Source organism: Tursiops truncatus, chromosome 1 (assembly GCF_011762595.2).
Source record: "Tursiops truncatus isolate mTurTru1 chromosome 1, mTurTru1.mat.Y, whole genome shotgun sequence".
NCBI classification, from domain to species: Eukaryota; Metazoa; Chordata; class Mammalia; order Artiodactyla; family Delphinidae; genus Tursiops; species Tursiops truncatus.
In genome coordinates, this window is record NC_047034.1 from 71,253,199 (window position 1) to 71,270,499 (window position 17,301).

General features: G+C 52.9%; 1 protein-coding gene and 1 long non-coding RNA gene across 3 annotated transcripts in view; one reads left to right on the forward strand and one right to left on the reverse strand.

Moving 5' to 3' along the window:
- Positions 1-2,934: 2,934 nt before the first annotated feature.
- The window catches only part of RHBG (Rh family B glycoprotein), a 52,167-nt gene continuing 37,800 nt past the window's right edge, over positions 2,935-17,301 (reverse strand). Inside the window, exons 9-10 of the mRNA XM_073806166.1 lie at positions 4,499-4,583; positions 2,935-3,335 (exon numbers count right to left, since the gene is read on the reverse strand). Coding sequence (XP_073662267.1) covers positions 3,323-3,335; positions 4,499-4,583 — 98 coding nt within the window. The 3' untranslated portion in view covers positions 2,935-3,322. The remainder of the gene's footprint in view (positions 3,336-4,498; positions 4,584-17,301) is intronic.
- Positions 7,693-16,984, forward strand: LOC117312423 (uncharacterized). 2 transcript variants are annotated; one of them, XR_004526704.2, is made up of 4 exons: positions 7,693-7,734; positions 13,232-14,227; positions 15,867-15,929; positions 16,662-16,984. It is a non-coding gene; the product is annotated as an uncharacterized lncRNA (long non-coding RNA). The 2 variants fall into 2 exon arrangements; XR_012332536.1 differs by lacking the exon at positions 15,867-15,929.

The window sequence follows — 17,301 nt, forward strand, 5'->3', positions numbered from 1 at the left end:
GGATCTTTCCCTCACTGGTTTGGATTGAAAACCAACAAGGGAGGTTCCCGTCCATCCTAAAAGATTAAGATCACAGTCTGGGAGGCACAAAGAATACCCTGATGAGAGAAGGCAGGTAGAGGTGGAATCTCCAGTCATCTGGTTCTTTTTGAGGAGATGTCACCCGATCTCTTTTCCCATCATTGAGCCCTGGACCTGGTGCAATACACCTAGGGCCAAAATGGAAAATGTAGAACCTACAAAAAGAGTGAGGTTGGAGTGCAAAAGCACAAATGGCAATGCATTGGAGATGGCCGGCAGGTCTCGGGGATGCAGCAAAAGGCTGGGAATCAGCACACAGACATAGTAGTTCCTCCCCCACTCACCATTCTCCCGGGGGGAGGGCGCCCCAGTTGCGCGCTCCGGCTCAACCTGGGAAGGGGGAGGGGCGGAGCCGGCGGGGGAACGAGGTGGTGACGTCAGGCTCGGGGGAACCAATCACAGGCTCGCCTGGGGAGGGAGCGTGAAAGGATGAATGAAAAGTCCGGAGCCGGAGCGCGCCCGGGTCAGAGCAGCGGCAGAAGCTACGGAAGGAGCTAGGGAGGTGAGGCCCGCTCTGCCCTGCTCGCCTGGGCTCGGCGGAGGCTGAGATCCCGGCGGGCGCCTCCACCCCGGCGCCCGCTGAGCCCTGGCATCTCGGACCCAGGGCAATGGCATTCCGTGGGCGGGAATCTGCAGGGAGGACCGCGCGGGAGAGCACGGATGGGCACACTAGGCTCGATGTAAGTGGCCTGGCTGGCTCGGGACACGAGGTGGGCTAGAGCCTCGGAATCCTGCGTGCCGGCGCCTCCACCACTAGGGGGGCTGGCCGAGCCCCACACCCTCCTCAGGGCTCCCGGGACCTCCTAGACGATTCCCGTTCCTGATCGGAACTCCCACCAACCCCTAGGGCGCCTCTCGCTTCGGACCCCCGGCCATTTTCACAGCCCTGGGTGATTCTGGACCTCTTTGTACAAAGCCATTTCTCTGGGGGGTCTTGCGGGGCCCGGGACTCGGCTCACCTTCCCGGCCCGCCCTCCGCTTTCTTCCCTCTTCCCCATCTCATGGGTGCTCTCTCGGATCCCTTCTTGGGTGTGTCTCTGCCTTTTCCTTCTCTCCTAGAGAGACTCGCTTGGTAGTCCCTGGGTCGCCTCCTCCCACCCCCTTTGGGTTGCTAGGATTTCCCTGTTTCCTTCTGGGACACCTCCGGGGTTTTACCCCCAGGATTTCGCTACCCGCTCCCCCTTTTAGTCGGAGGCTTGGATCCAGCCCTTTCCCCTGCATGAGCTCCGCTTCGCTTCCACCGCCCTCGCGAGGTGGAAGCTGTGGTGGGGCCGGCTCCGCGCCTTCCCCCTACGACCCCACACGGAGGCTTGGGCTCCACTGGAAGCTAAGGTTCGGTCTATCGGATGCGCCTGGATCTCCCAAAGGAGGGCAATGTAGACCCCGTGAGGTTTGGGAGGCCTCTGTCTCGGTCCCTGCAGTCTTCCCGTGTGGCACGAAAAGCCCGAGAGTCCCTCCTCCCAGGGACCAGCGGAACTCTGTCGCTTCTGGCTCGAATGGGGAGCGGGAAACGAGGCGTCGCAAGCTTTGGGGATCCGGGGGCGATTCCCGGACTTCGACACCGTCGGCCGTCGCGTCTTTTTCCACGCCTTTTTCGGTCTCTGTCATGTCTGTGTCCCTGTGTCTCTGAGTCTTTTTCCGTCCTGGACTCTGTTTCTCTCCCCGTCCCCCACCTCTAGCAGTGTACCCTTTCCCCAACCCCCATCGGCGGGCGACCAGGATGCTTCGGCGATACAGGCGTCCGCAGCGGCAGCCGAGAGGCTGCGTGGAAGAGGCGGCGACGGCAGCCAGGAGGCGGGGTTGGTTGTTATCTTTGGTTATCTAGCTGTATGAGTGGTGTGGAGTCTTCATAAAGCTAGATAACCGAAAGTAAAAATAACCCCATACACTGCGCGGAGGGGCCCCGGGAAAGCTGGCGGCACGGGCGGGCGGGGGAGGCCTAAGCGAGGGGCTAGAGCTGCGAGGACCCACGGGCCATGGTAGGCGAGAAGAGGACCCGGCGGCCCTCGGGCCTCAAGACCGCAACAGTCGGGGCGACTTTCCACCCTCCAACTTCGGTCCGCGCAGGTAGGAGTCGCGGCCCCATAGCCAGGCTCAAGGCAGTACCTTCCCCCGCCGAGTCGGGGGGTGGAGGGTAGCAAGAAAGGGCGTTGTGGTTACTTCTCGGGATGGGGCCTTTTCTGGCAGTCTGCGGATTGGGTCACTGCCGGGGAAGCTGCTCCAAGGGAGAGATCTGTTGCAATCTTGTTGCAGGGTTATTCCGGACGGTGCCGGGGGTTCCTGGGCCAGGCCTCTCCCGTGGGCGCTGGTGAACGGCTTCCCGCAGGCTATTCACAGCTATTGCTGGGGCGGGAGAGTTTGGGGGAGGTCACCTGAGAAGGCTAGCCTTTGCTTTGATGGGCTCCCTGAAGCCACGTAAGTCTATCCAGCTAGATCGGGAGCCGAGAATGGCAAGGTGGAGATAAGTGGAGGTAGACTGGAAGTACAGGGGGTGGGGGCGGGGTCGCTCAAAAAGAGGACAGGGTGGCTGGGGAACCTCTTTGCCCAGCCTGGGTCCGGGGCGACAGAGTGCAGAGTATTTCTCGGCCTCCTTGTTTTCATATTCTTTCCTCCTTCCTACTCAGGACCCGAATCTGATGTCTTGAAAAGCTTCTCATGCCAGCTTTGTCTTCACTGACTAAAGGGGTTGAGTTGGGGTCTTTCAGGACACCCTACCTCCCCACTCCATCCTCACTGTCTTGGAAATCATCTCCAAGAGCAAATGGCCTCAAGGAGCTCCAACACAAAGGAATTTGTCGCTTGGTATTTATGCTGCCCAGAGAAAGCAAAGAATTAGAGAGATTAATCAGGGCCTTTCCTAAAAGAATCCATTTATCTGGCCTGACCTAAATATTTTAAGCAAAAGGGTGTTTAGGTACAGTTGAGTGGAGGATGGTCTAGTCACTTGGTAGAATAAATGTAACTGTGGCAAAACTAGAAGTGGGCCCCTCTGCATTTATTACTTTCTCCCCATCCCGACAACTCCCCACCATCCCCTCACCCCACCCCCCGCATTCCAGAACACAGGGCAGGACAACTGGACAAATGACCTCGTACTGACTCCCTTTGCCTGTGTAAATTTAAAATTTCCTCCCAGGAGCTGATTTTATAGCTACAAGATTATGATTCAATTATATATTACATGGGAGAAATATTTGGGAATTCAAACTAAAACAATTGGGCTTCAGAGAGTCCAGAGTGCCTATGTCTTCTTCCTGGTTTGGAGGAAAGAGAGATTAACGGCCTTTTTGCTTTTTTCAGCTGTTTGAAATCTGGTTTTTTGGAGCGGGGGTGTGCAGCTGGAGACAGGATTAGGAAGAAAGGGAGTGGGTTTGGGGCAGGCGCTATTAATCCCTAACACCGCACCGTATTTCCCAGTGACAGCACTCTGCCTAGGTGCCTTCCTTTGATCCTCCAACACTGTGAGGTCGCTGCTGTTAACCGCATTTTACAAACAGGAGCTACGCATTCAAAGGAGTTGCTAATGTCACTCAGTGGTTTCAAATCCAATACTTTCTCTACTTCTCTACTCTACCATGCTTGCCTGAGGGAAGGACTAGAGAGGGTGAGGTAGGTAGACTGAGATGGGAGTGAGCTAAGAAGGGAGGGAATCTGTGCATCAGCGGAGAGGGAAACCCCACTGTGAGATGCAAGGCCTGGTTGTGAGCATGGGCTGACTCTTTTTTTTTAACTTTTCATGTAGTTAGCTGGAAATGTGTATTTGGGATCTGCTGAGCAGATCTGCTGATCTGCTCATCCGCAGGAGACTTCAAACCTATATTATTAGCCACACCATTTGGCTTTATGTTATTATTGTTGTAGCCCATTAATGCGTTGGACCACAGGATCTCCAAAGGAGAATAGACGGCCTGAGGGCACTGGCGGGTTGAGGGTTTACATCCTACAAAACAAGCACCTCAATGGAAAGGGGGAATAGGAGGCAGGAGCGATGTGGGAGTGAGGGTTTTTGTCTGCCTCATGCGTACATACGGTGTGTGGGTGTGTGGATAGGGTTGTCAGGAGAATGATGGGTGACAGTATCTGTGGGCCGTGTATGTCTGCTTATGAGGGTGAGAAACCGAGTGATGTGTGACCTGGTATGAGATTGGATGTGCGTGATCCATGGTGGGTAGGAAGCTCAGATGTGAGATTAGGGATTCCTGGCTACATATAGCTATAAAGCCACTAGAGGAAGAGACACTCTGGGATCTGGGGGGCTTTACCAAATGCAGACCTCACAGTGACACCACTGAGTCCTGCCTTCTGCCTCCCCCAGCCTTTATACCAGATAGCATTTCCTCCAGCTAAACCCAATAGGAGAACCGATGGAATGGGGATGCGTGGAGGCTGGGTTGAAAGGGGCACAGAAGGGCCTTACCAATTTCTCTTTTGTATCATCACGTTTCTGCGTCCAAGAATTTTTAGTTCTGTTCTTCGGATCTTGCTACATCCACCTATTCCTACTGGAAAACAAATTTTAAGCTAGGTTCTTTACCTATTTCTCTCCTCATCCCTTTATCCCAATACCTTCCCCTATTGAATTATGAGTCCAGGAGTTCAAAGGAAATTTTCTTCTAAATATTTGTCTCAAGTTTTACATTTTCACTCACACCCTCACCCGGGGCCAAAATTTTCCCAATCCGGGCATCAAAAAAGATTTTGTTGAAAGGTCCTTACAATAACAGGAATCAACACAATCAGAAAGGCTAGGGAATGAAAGAGAATGAGCAAATGTAACTGAACCAAGGTCTATGTTTAGGTGCCATTATTAACCAGCCTCAGATCAGATATTTGTACAGTGGGGGTAAGCATTTATATCCTCAGGGTTGTTACATGGAGCAAATGAAGAATTCTATATAAAAGATCTTATATGTTATGATACCCACAGGTAAAGAGGAATTCTTGGATTGCAGAATAGCTAAAGGCTACAGTTTGAAATGACTGTTTGAAAGCATGTGATTGATCTCAGAGTGCCAAAGGACAGCTTTTTGGCACATTCTCGACTGAGGATCTCAAAACACTTAAACTTGAGAAAATTCCTCCTCCTTTTCAGCTTTGGAGTTGAGGAGGGACTCTTGGGACCTGAGGAAGCAGTGTCTGAAGCCTGGGGAGAGGAGGAACAGACCCCGGGAAGCCCGTTAAGGGAAGTGGCTGGAGTCCACGTGGCAGAATGACCATTGTATTTTTTTCTCCTTAATGGATCTTACCATGTATTGGTAAGAGTACTTAAGATTGGTAAACTGACTTATGTAGATAAAGAGCTATGGCTGTGTAAATGATAATTCCAAATTTATTCTATTAAGCTTCTGGAGTTACTAAAAAGAGTTTATTAAATTAAAGGACCAGTTAGGTAGTGGGTATAATTAACGAACCAAAGAGAGTTCTGTCTATCAGTATGCAGACTTTTCTTCATTGTTGAAAGACTTTAAGAAGGGGTGTTTTCGGGGACTTCCCTGGCGGTCCAGTGGTTAAGACTCCGTGCTTCCAATGCAGGGGGTGCAGATTCAATCCTTGATCTGGGAATTAAGATCCCACATGCTGCGGAGTGCAGCCAGAAAAGAAAAAGGGGGAGGGGGTGTTTTCTGTCTTCTTGTCTCCCAACCCCCCACCTTCCCAACCACTGACTCTTTTTTTTTTTTTAAATATTTATTTATTTATTTGGTTGTTCCGGGTCTTAGTTGCTGCATGTGGGCTCCTTAGTTGTGGCATAAGAACTGTTAGTGGCGGCATGCATGTGGGATCTAGTTCCCTGGCCAGGGATCGAACCCGGGCCCCCTGCATTGGGAGTGTGGAGCCTTAGCCACTGTGCCACCAGGGAAGTCCCCCAACTGCTGACTCTTGATTCCCAAGGGTGATAACTCACCAGAGAGCACAGGCCCCTCTGCATTCTTCCACATCTGGAAGTCCTTCTGAGGCCTGTACTTCCCAAGGTTTGGGAGTTGGAATACTGATATTTATTTCTTCACCTCCTTTCCACAGTGATGTTGTGGGGACCTTTGACCTTTCCATCCTCCTTCCTTTGCTATTGAGACCTCAGAGATCTTGAGTGGTTAGAACACTGTCTCATTCGGAGGCAGGGTGTACCAACTTCCTTAGCTGTTAAATGAGTTTAGGTTAATGCTTTAAAATCATTGGAGGGAAAGAGTAGACGAAACCATAGAAACATTCTCAGAATTTTGAGGAGAATGAAGAACAGGGCTGTGGAAGGTAAGTGTGGGCCAGGGCATATTTAGATAGGAGAGAGGTAAGAGAAAAAGGGGAACCCTTCCTTGCCACCCAGGCTCTCCCAGGGCTCAGAATGACACCCCCCCTCCTCTTGCCCTAATCCCCCCATTAAGGCTGCTCTGAGTTTGTTATGACAGCGGCTGAAGGCAGCTGAATTGCTGTTTGCTGTGTCTGCTAATTGGACTGAAGGGTTGGAATCTGGACACTGAAAGAGACCATTGTTGCTGTTTACCTTCCACAACTGCCTCCCTGGGGACCTTCTGGGTGAAGGGGAACAGCACGCCCTCAGGGTCATTGCACCCATTCCCTGTCTCTGCACAAGGGACTGGGGTGGGGGGAAAGTTCATCTCATTGCCTTGGAATGGTTTGAGCTCCCACAGCACAGAAGAGACAGGCCCAACACCTGAGTCGGTCTCCAGGCCAGGCTTGGGGCCATTGGGAACTCCTAGGAGAGGGGAGGTTATATGTTTGTCCTTCTCCTCCCTCTTCATTCCCTTCTCCAGGGGCCCTAGCATTGCCCCTTCCTCCAGCTGCTCAGGCTTAACCCCTGAAATTTTTCTTATTTGCTTTCTTCCAGACCAGGGATTCTGAACTTGGTTATGCACTAAAATCACCTAGGAAACGTTTTAAAAAATACTGATATTTGGGTCCAGCGTATCCCAGAGTGCCTGAGAATGAGGCCTAGGCATCAGTATCATTTAAAAGGCCCGTTGGTGTTTCTAAATGTGCATTTAAGGTTAAGAACCACTGATATAGGCTCATCTCTCTGCCTGGGAAACACACACACACACACACACACACACACACACACACACCTGTGCACATGCAAGCAGGCACACACACACCCTCTCCTACTTTCCCTACCTTTCTATTACCCCCCCCCACAAGCTCCTAAGAGCCATAATACTATCAGGCAGATTGTGTATCTTCCTCATCTTTATTACTAGATTCCTCGTAGGAGTCTTAGAATTTAGGATGGAATTTCGAAGTCTGTAACCTGTCCACTACTTCAGCCTGAGCTCTACCCCAAGGGCAGAAACTATGACTCCATCTCCATGTGGATTTCCAAGTAGGATCCAGATGAGGACTGATCTAATCCGGGACACTTAAATCATTAGGGATGAAGGAGTGTGAGTTTCAGAGTTTCATTGACTCTTGATCTCTTCCTCCCCCAAAGTAGTATTGGCTATTTGGAGATCTTCAGGGAGGAGAAACTGTCTTCAGAAATACATCTGCCCCTTTCCTTGCTATTTCCAAATGTTTCTGCTTCTTCTCTTCCCTTTAGCTTCTCCTCTGGGGTGGGTGGGTGGGATCTCCACCACCCTCCCGCCCTCTTTCCTCCACAAGGGCACCAGAGCCGTATCCAGCACCACGGACAGCTCCCAGGCGGTGAGTGCGGTGGCTGTGCTGACCCCCTTCGGGAGGGTTAGGAGGGGATCCTGTCTGCACGGTTATATATCAAAGACTCTAGAATTTTTAATTTTGGGGAGTTGTTTGCAGGCAGCTGTTGAGTCTCAGGGAGAGGAAGAGGCTGAGGGCAGTTGCCATTCCGTCTCCAGGAAACTGGGTTTGTCCACCTTGGGGAGTCTGAATGAGAGGGCTTCAGCAGTAGGGAGGTTGAGGGTTAAATTTCAGGAAGAATTTAACCTAAGCTCATGTAAGGTACAGAGTGTATGGATCAGGCAGCGCCTTAGATAGCATCAGCTCTATAGCCCTCATTCTACAGATTCCCAAGAGAGTGCAAGAGGTATGACCAAGGTCACTCAGCTGGTTAGTGGAAAGGCCAAGATCCAGGCTCCCGGTTTCCAGCCTGGCCGTCTTGTTGTGTCTGATACCTCCTTAAGGAGTCTCCCTGCCTGAGTTGGGTGGAGCAGCCCTATTGCAGGTAGGTAGAGTTCACAGGTTGCCCCCATACAAAAGACAGGATTCATGTCCAGACATGTGAGGTGTGTCCACACAAGCCAGGAAGAGATGGAACTGACTGCTCTCTCTGTCTGAGAAGGCTGGGAAGGGAGGCCTCAGAGAGAAGCACAGGGGAAGGCATACCTAGCAGTAGCTGGTAAGCCCATGGGAGACAAGGCAAGGGGGCAACAACCTGCCAGGGCAAAGAGGCCAGTGGATGGCCACAAGGAGTCTCCAGAGGCCGGCAAGAGTCACGCAAACTGGAATGGGGCCTGGGAAAGGCCCTTCTGTGTGCCCAGTCCTGCTCCCCCAACACCGCAAGCCTGGAAACAAAGGGACCATTCTTTCTAGGATTTGATGCCGCCATCTCCGGCTGGCAGTGCCAGGTGGTGGGGGCATCAGGGGGTGTCAATCCATTATCCCTCCCAACTCTCTAGGTCCTCTGGGGCTGGATGTTGGGGAGGTGGGTGTTCCATGCTATGTTGCCATGGCAACCACCCCAACCCCCACCTTCCAAAGCACAAAGAGAGACAGCTTGCACCCCCCCACCCCCCCACCCAGGAAGAACCTGGGTCTGGTTAGGAATCTTCCCTTGGGAATCCTCCTTTCTGATGCACAAGCCATGGCATGCATAAGCATCACCCTCTTTTCAGCTGAAGGTTCAGCCATCAGCAGACCATACAGGCAGGGAGGCTGGTACATCCAGAGTCTCTGGGCAAGGTTGTATAAGTGAGTCCCTTGTACTTAACCCTGTCTCCTCCCAAGCTCTCCTGTCCCTCACCTATAGCCAAGGCCATCCTAGGCCTTCTCAGCTGAAGCAACGGTGCCTTCCCCTACTCTTTCCCAGAAGTGAAGGACACCTCACTACCCCCAGCAAGCCCCCAGGCTGTGGGAACAGAGAAGATGGGGTCATTCCTGCCACCCTCCATCTGTACCCTCCGCCATTACTCATTAGGCATTCTGCCCCCTCCTTCCGCTTGTTAAGCCTGATTTGCATACATTTGCATAATACAACTCATTTGCATTCCAGGAGGCTCTTGGTAGGAGCCAGGAAAAATGGGGGGGGGGGTTGGAGAAGAGAGAAAAGGGGAGAGATTTTGTTTTCATCAAAGTGTATGTGTTGGAGGGGGAGGTGGCAGGAAGAAGACAGAAATAAAAACTCACACTACTTTCTTTCTTCCCTTCTGCCCTCCCTCCCTATGCTAGACTCAAATGCCAAAGAGAGATGCCAAGGGGCCAGCTTTTCTGTCCTTTTTTGTCTTGCTTCCTCCGGCCTTGGCTCCCTAGCCTGGCCCCCCACCTTGTTGGGCTCAGGCTTCAGAAAGAAAGGGGCAAGGGTAGGAGGCAAGCTGTGGGAACGGAAGCAGAGGGAGAGAGGGAGGCCACCATCTTAGGTAGCTGGCGCCTATAAAATGGCCGCCTCTGACAGGTGTGGGCTGAGAGCCAGCCTTGGTTGGTGGACAGGGAGGGAGGTGAGACCATAAGAAGGACTTTCTGGCTGACCAGGAACATTGTTGGATCTTCCTACTAGTGGAATTGTGAGAAGAGGATGGGGAGAGAAGGAAGGAGGGAGAGATGAGGGATGGCAGCCCCAGAAGAGACATGAACCTCACATACGATCAGAGGTGGTAGAGAGGCCTCTGTGTTGAGTTTAGTTCCAGACCCCTCATGGGTGCCAGTGGTTAGAGAAATTGGAGGACTGTGAAGAGTGTAAAAAAAAAATACAGGAAGAATCAGAACTGGGAGTATCAGCAGGAAAAGGAGGGGGAGAGGGTAAGGTGTGGGCAGGCAGGATTATCTGTCAGTTTGAGGGTTTCTCTGGGGTCTGTGAAGGGCTCCTCGCTATGTACTTGAGGTGAAGTTCCAAGTCTTCTCTCCTCAGCCCATCAGTCTGGCTTCCACCTTCATAACTGGTGAAACCTGTGCCCTCTCCAGCCTCTCACACAGACTCTTCAACTGGACCAAATGGCCCTTGCTCAAGCCTGGTGACCTCTGTGGAACATTTCCTACTGATATCCATTTCATACTGATGTCTTCTCCTGTGGCCTTTGGTTCTTCTGTTAGATCCCTGATTATTCATTCTGGGTTCTAGTCATTCAGTCCTCTGGGTAGATCAGTTCTCCAGTCAGAATTGTTTCCCAAAGTTCTGCTCTCAGCTCTTTTTTTTCCTTTCCACTCATGCTCTTTCACTTTTATCATTTCAACCATCATTTGGAATTATAAACGCTCACTCATTTCTCTAAACTCCAGATTTGCACCCTAACTACTGTGGTCCTGTCATTAGCTCCCAGATCAGACTGGAGTGGTGCATCTGATTGGCTAAGCCTGGACCGCATGACCAGGCCCTAGCTGCAAGGAAACCAGGGAAAGTACCTGTGCTTTTGGCTTCTGTAGTGGCTTATAAGTACAACCTCCCTCCAAGACTCATGAGATGGCCATTCCCCAAACATAGGGAGGGCATTCAGATGCTTACTCACTCAGCATTGTGCTTTAAGTCTTGAGCTACATTCCTGCTTCCCCACCTCTATCAATAGCATCCTTAAACTTCTAGGTCCTCAGGTGCAAATCCTGAGCATTATCCTGGATTTGCCTTCTTCCTTTCCCCTTCATCCAGATCAGTCACATCACAGCCCATCACTTCGTCCTCAGTAGCGCTTCTCACATCCATGCCTTCCTTTCCCTTACCCATATCTCCAGGCATTTATTGGGTGCCTACTGTGTGCCAGATGCTGTGTTGAAGAGGAAGGTGAAAGCTGCTTTGAGGGCCTAGCAGCCTGGTGGGGGAGGCAGAAATGAATAATTACAAGACAGTGTAAAGGCTGCTGTCCTGAAGACTTATACAAGGTGCTGTGGCCGCATGGGGGCCGGAGCCCTGGGACACCTTAGGTGAGTTAAGGAAGGCTTCCCGGAGGGAGCCAAAAGATAAGTGATAAAATAAAGGGGATAAAAGTGATCAAAGTTAAGCAGGGGCTAACAGTCTAAGGCGGCTGACGAAGTGCGTGGTGGAGAGTGGACAGCGTATGTGAAGGCAAGGAGGTAGGGAAGAGCGTGTTGTGTCAGGCGACTAGCGTGTCCCTCGGAGGGAGTCTGACTGGGAGGAGATGGGAAATGGAGGCAGAAGTTCGGTTATTAGGAGGCTTATGTGCTTCACCAGGGAGACTGGATTTGATGGGGGTACTGGGCAGTTAGCTGACAGCCTCAGAGGTGCTGAGTGCAGAGTATGGCTCGGGGACAGCACATAACCACCCCCAGGATGAAAGGAAACCCGAATCTAGCTGCCCACTGAGCCCAGCACCAACCAGATACTTAACTGGCTCTTGGCTGGTTCTGAACAAAGAGAGGAATGTGAAAGGAGTGGGAGCCACCTGAAGAAGGGTCTCTGCCTCTCCCCCTCTAGAATCACCCTCACTCCTCTCGGCCACACACACCTGCACGGTCGGGCAGGCTCAGGGGAGCTCCCTGGGAAGAGACGTGGAGAAGCCAAGGTTGGTCCCCAGCACAGTGAGTGCCCTGAGGTCAGGACAGGAGATGGACCTCTGGGGACTGGAGTGAAGAACAAAGAAGTTCAGTCCTGGAAACTTCCTGGAGGAGGGAGTGGGAGAAGGGGTAAGGGAGGGTCCAGGGGTGGGCCAAGGCTCTGAGGAGATTCTTCCTAGAGAAGGGGTGAGAGGCTGGAGAGACAGCTGAGGAGATGACGATGCCACTGCCGGCCACTAGGGTGGAATGTAAGTGGGTGTGCCGCCTACCGCCCCTCCCCCAGGCGCAGCCTCTGCACAAAGACCTCTCTGTGAGTAGCTGTGGAAGTGGCCATGTCAGGTGCGGGGGCTTAGCTCCCAGGGCCCACTGGGAGTGGGCTGGAATGGGGTTGGAGGAGGGGAGGGTGAGGGGTGGCCTCAAGCTTTAGCCAGGTCCTGGCAGGAAACAGAAGCTGAGATTTGGCCAGGTCTCACAGTGAGGCCATCCATGGTAGAGCCGTTCCCCGGACAGGCTCCTCTCCAGCACCAAGGCTCTGCCCCTGCTCCCTCCCCATGTCTTTCCAGGTGTATCTCCGATCCTGCCAGGCCTGTCTAGCCTCCCTTCCCCAACTGTACACGCCCTCCCATAGTACCTCTGCGGCTGGCCCCGCCCGGAGCCTCTCTCTTCTTCCAGCATAAGAGTCCCCTCCAGCTCTGCACAGGGCTCCCTGTCCAGGGAGGGCTATGTTGGGATCAAGACTGACCAGAGCCCAAAAAGGAGTCCAAGGTCCCCTCGGTCTCCACACCCAGGGGAGGTTTCTCTCCTTGCCTGGCCTCAGTGTCACTCATGCTAATTGGCAGTGTGGGTAGACCTTCTCCCCTACCTCCAACCCTCCGTTGGGTACACCGTCCCTGCTAATAAAAGTTTGGATTTGGGGCACTGGAAGCGGTAGAATGACAGTGGACACACCTCAGCTGGCAGGTTGCTCACAGATTTGATAGAGGGGCTCCGGCCATAGGAAGAACAACAAAAGAAGGAGGTTTTGGTTTTCGACCCTGGAATAGGGCAGGCTGGTCAAGATACAAATTCTATCTTCCCTCCCTTACTAGCTGGGTGGCCTTAGGCAAGTCACTTAACGTCTTTGGATCCTAACTTCCTTCCACGGTTATCCTGAGGATCAAATATGTCGGTGTGGATGAAAGGCTGTGTGCAGATGTCCAGTGCCCATTCTAAATGCTGAGGGACACAGAGTTAGAGGGGCCACGATAGGCAGATGGGGACAATCCAGGAAGGCTTCCAGAGTCTGGAAATGAGGGAGTGGGTTGCTGGGGAGGAGAGTGAAGGGACTCTGGGTGCAGAACGTGATGAAGCCCTGTCTGGGAAGCGTGGCTGGGCTCTGTGGACTGGCTGGAGCTCTCTGGTCTCAAGCAGGTGAGCATCTTGCTGAGACAGGTTTGGGAGGCACTTGTTTTTAACAACTATGTGGTGAAATGGACTCCATGACCACGGCTTCTTTCGTCCTTCTCAGGAAGAACTTCCCACCGTCCCTGTGTGAATACTGTCCAGCCATTCCGGGAAGAGAGGAGGGGTGGAGTGAAGCTCGATTTCCCTTCATTGTCCTAACCCACTCTGCTCCCTCGTCTCAATGCTCTCCAGAGGGAACCTTAGCCAGACATTGTGACCCTCCACTGAATGAGGACAAAATGGTACCTCCAAGCCTTGCCACTTAGGACCCTCCCAAGTCCCTGATTTTAAGGTTCCTCAGCACTGTCAGGAGTGAGCTAAATTCAGACCAGTTTAGACCTCTCGGCTGGTGGGCCAGGGAGACTTTGAGCAGGAGGGTCTTTTGTCTCTGAGCAGTCATCCCTTGTTGTACAAGCAAGAGTCTCGAGGAGGAATCCCCACAGATAGCAATGGAGCCTTTAGGCCTGGAGGGAAGGGACAGGCTGAGGCTGGCATATGGAGGGAGAGCCCTGGGCACAGGGTCATGAGCTTCACCCAGCTGGGGCTACCTTCTGCTGGGTTTGTCCATCTGGCACCAGCTGGCTTCCCGGCACTGCCCCCGCAACCAACCAGACTCCTCCTTCTGCTGTTACCATGGCAATTGGCTGCCATCTTGTACTTGGGGCACTATCTCATATCTGGATTTTCCCATGGGGTTCCTGGAGGATGGGAGATAGGTCTCCAGGGGATTTATCTCTCCTCTTGATATCCACCCAATAAAAAATCATATTAATATATGATTTTTTAAAATAGCCAAAACGAAGGCTTACTATATGTCAGGCTCTGCTAAATACTCTCTAATATGTTATTTAACATGGCTAAGAAAGCATTAATGAGACAAAATTTAAGGGGTTCCCACTCAGCTTCCTGTTTCTTTGACAGACTTTTCCTCTCTCCAACCAGGAAATTCCATGATCTTGCTTACTGCTGTCTTGGGAAGTCCTCTCCAGTGTCTAACCAAGATCTGTACTGCTGAAGTACCAGTTCTTTGACCCTTGGCTTGACATGGCTAATTGGAGAGGTAAGGAAGGAACTGCCACCCAGCTTTAGTCACTTTATTGAGCTTCCCGGACTCCAGCTGTTGGGATAGGGAAACTGAGACTTGGCCAGATTGGTGAGGGGCCCAAGTGCCCCTTAAAGACTTGGAGGTCCCAAGTCTAAAACCTTTTGTTTAGAGAAGTGGAGTCAGTGTCACAAATGCTTTGAAATTTCCCTTCCTTGCCCCCATCCCCACCCAAAGAGAGAGGCAGGAACCAGAGACCATTGGCAAGTGATAGTCTTCTAGCTCGGGTGCAGTGGGGGTGGAAGGCAGTCTCCCCCTCCAGCCACTGGGGACGTTCCAGCAGGGTCCCTGAGAGATCCTGGGAGGGTAAGAATTCCCTCCTTCTGTAGCTCAAGCAGAAGGCTGAGAATTGTCACCTTGAGCTAGAGGGGCACCTATAAGGGGCACTGAGCAGGGGCCAGCTTTGCAAGGGAATCCTGAATGAGGAGCAGGTGGAGAGAGAAAGAAGGCCATTCTCAACTGAGGAAGGGTGGGCTGGCAGGGAGGGGCTAGGGATAATTTACGATATCACTGTTCTCCGCCCCGCTTTCCCAGCCCCCACCCTCTTCCCAGCCCCCTGCTACTGTACGGTTGCTAGGAGATGCTCCCTCTGTCTGGAGCTGGGAGGGTGTAACAGGCGGAGACTGTTCCATCTGGACTCCTCCTCCCCCACCCAGAGGAGGGCCCTGCGCTGGGCTTCATCTACCACCCCTTCCCAGGCCCTGACAGACACCAGTTTCCTCTGCTGTTCCCCTAAATCCAGCCAGCCTGGGGCTAGCAGGGTTCCCAGACAGGCTGAGGATCTGGAGCAAGGAGGGGAAAGAGAGCTGTGGAGGGAGATGCTAACAGACTTAGCGGGCACTGAGGGGCAGCTGGCTCACCTCCGGGCCTCTGGGAGCCAGCCCAGGCTGGGAATAGGGCCAGAGGGCGTCAGGGACACAGGCCTCAAGGAGCCCAGGTTTGAGGGAGACTGAGTTCCTACCTTTGGGGAGCTTCCAGTTTGATGGGTGAGGCAGACCTCCCATTCCCACCCCTCCATAGTATGGTCAAGGTCAAGGTTAGGGACTGGCAAAGGTGGGGTTGGGGGCAGGGCAGGGAAGGAGGAGGTGGGACAGGGAGGAAGGAGGCAAGTCTGGAAAGTCTGAGAGTCTAGGTAGGAGGAAGGTGACACTGATCTGAGCAGAGATGGGCAGCGCAGCGGTGTGGCCTAGAATTTCAGAAAGAATTTCTTTCTGAAATTCTCTTCTCAGATTTTTTTTTTTTTTTTTTTTTTGCGGTACGCGGGCCTCTCACTGTCGCGCCTCCCCCGCCGCGGAGCACAGGCTCTGGACGCGCAGGCTCAGCGGCCATGGCTCGCAGGCCCAGCCGCTCCGCGGCATGTGGGATCTTCCCGGACCGGGGCACGAACCCGCGTCCCCTGCATTCGCAGGCGGACTCTCAACCACTGCGCCACCAGGGAAGCCCATCTTCTCAGATTTTAAAGCTGTTGGAGAAGTCGGGTGAGGAGAACTCTGGGGGCTCCCCACTCCGGGTGGGGCAGGAAAGGAATGCTGTGCCCACAGCTGTGCCTCTGACACCTGATTTCTGTGCAGCCCCTATTGATTTTATTCTTTCCTAGGCACAGCTTCCCTCCACTCCAGGAAGGAAGGGACTGACCTTGATCTGGCACCCGCTTGCTTGTGTAAGCCCTTTCCTAGCCATTGTCTCAGTTAATCTTCCAACGGTCCTGAAAACTGGTGATACTGTCCCCACTTTACCAAGGCATAATCAGAGCCCCAAGTCACAGGACTAGTAAGTTGGGCTGGGCTTCAAATGGGACTTGGTGGCTCCCACAGCATATGCTGTCTCCCTCCCCTGTGCTGACTTCCTGCAGAACGTGTTCCAAACACAGTCGGAGGGACTGAGAGGAGAGACGGCCAGATGGGGGGGAGGCCTTCTCTGCGTGTCCTCAGGGGAGGAAGGGGCGCTCCTTCTCAGGTGCAGGAGTGAAGTCTGAGGAATGCTGAAACAGTCCTTGCAGGTTAAAGACAGGACTGGGGAAGAGGCCACGGGAGCTGTAGAAGTCAACAAAATCTTCCCGGGTTTGTCCCGAGCCAAGGAAATATGCTTTCTGTCTCCCTGAAGCAAGTGCCCTGGGCCACTGCCTAGCCTCTCACCTGTTTGGGATCTGAGCTCCTGCCCTGGGCATGCCCTCTCTGCCTCCGCCTCCACACACACAACCCCTGCCATGGCCCTGCGTAGAGCACCTAGAAGACGCTCCTAGATTCATCCATTGTCATGGTGGCCCCCTCTTACATGGAGCCCTCCCTGGTCTCTCGCGTTTCCTGGCCACTGGACACGTGCCCTCTGCCTCCTGCTAAGGTCTCCATCCAAAGAGAACCTTTTTCAATCTTGACATTTTTTTTCTCTTCAGACCAAAAAGAAGAACCTACTTCACCCAGCTGGCTTGGGTTCCCTCTGAGAAGCCGTCCTGATTGACTGAAAGATAAGGCTAAACTCTAGCAAGTTGAAGAGCTCTTTCAAGAAGCCTTTGAGCCAGAGAGAAGTGGGGAGGCCCTAGCCTCCAGCCTGGGCAGCCCACTGTACCTGGAGCCACCTGGGATAACACTTTGCTTCACCATTGCTCCCAGGTCTACAAGCTGTCCATCCCACCCGTCCTGGTTTCTCCTGTGTTGTCTGAGCTGAGATTCCTCTGAGATGGAAGTCCCATCTCCTGTCTAATAAAGACTCTTGAATACTGACCAACAGTACTAGTGGTAGTGGATGTACCTGGGCAGGGGAGGGGCTGAATGAGAGGAGGGCAGTACCGGGCTCCCTCTAAGAGACCAATGCTATAAAAGCCACCATTGCAACCAAAGGGGGAAGCCTCACTAAGACAGAACTCCCATCTGTGGGGGATGGGTTGGGGAGGAAAGATCTCCTTGGCTCCTCCCACCTCTCTGAGCCATCCCAAGGCCCCTGGGAACACCATCCATGATCTGGTCAGTCCCAACTCAGAGCAGTGGGCTGATGCTCCCAGCCAAGGAGGCCCCTAGGTACCACCCCAAGGACCA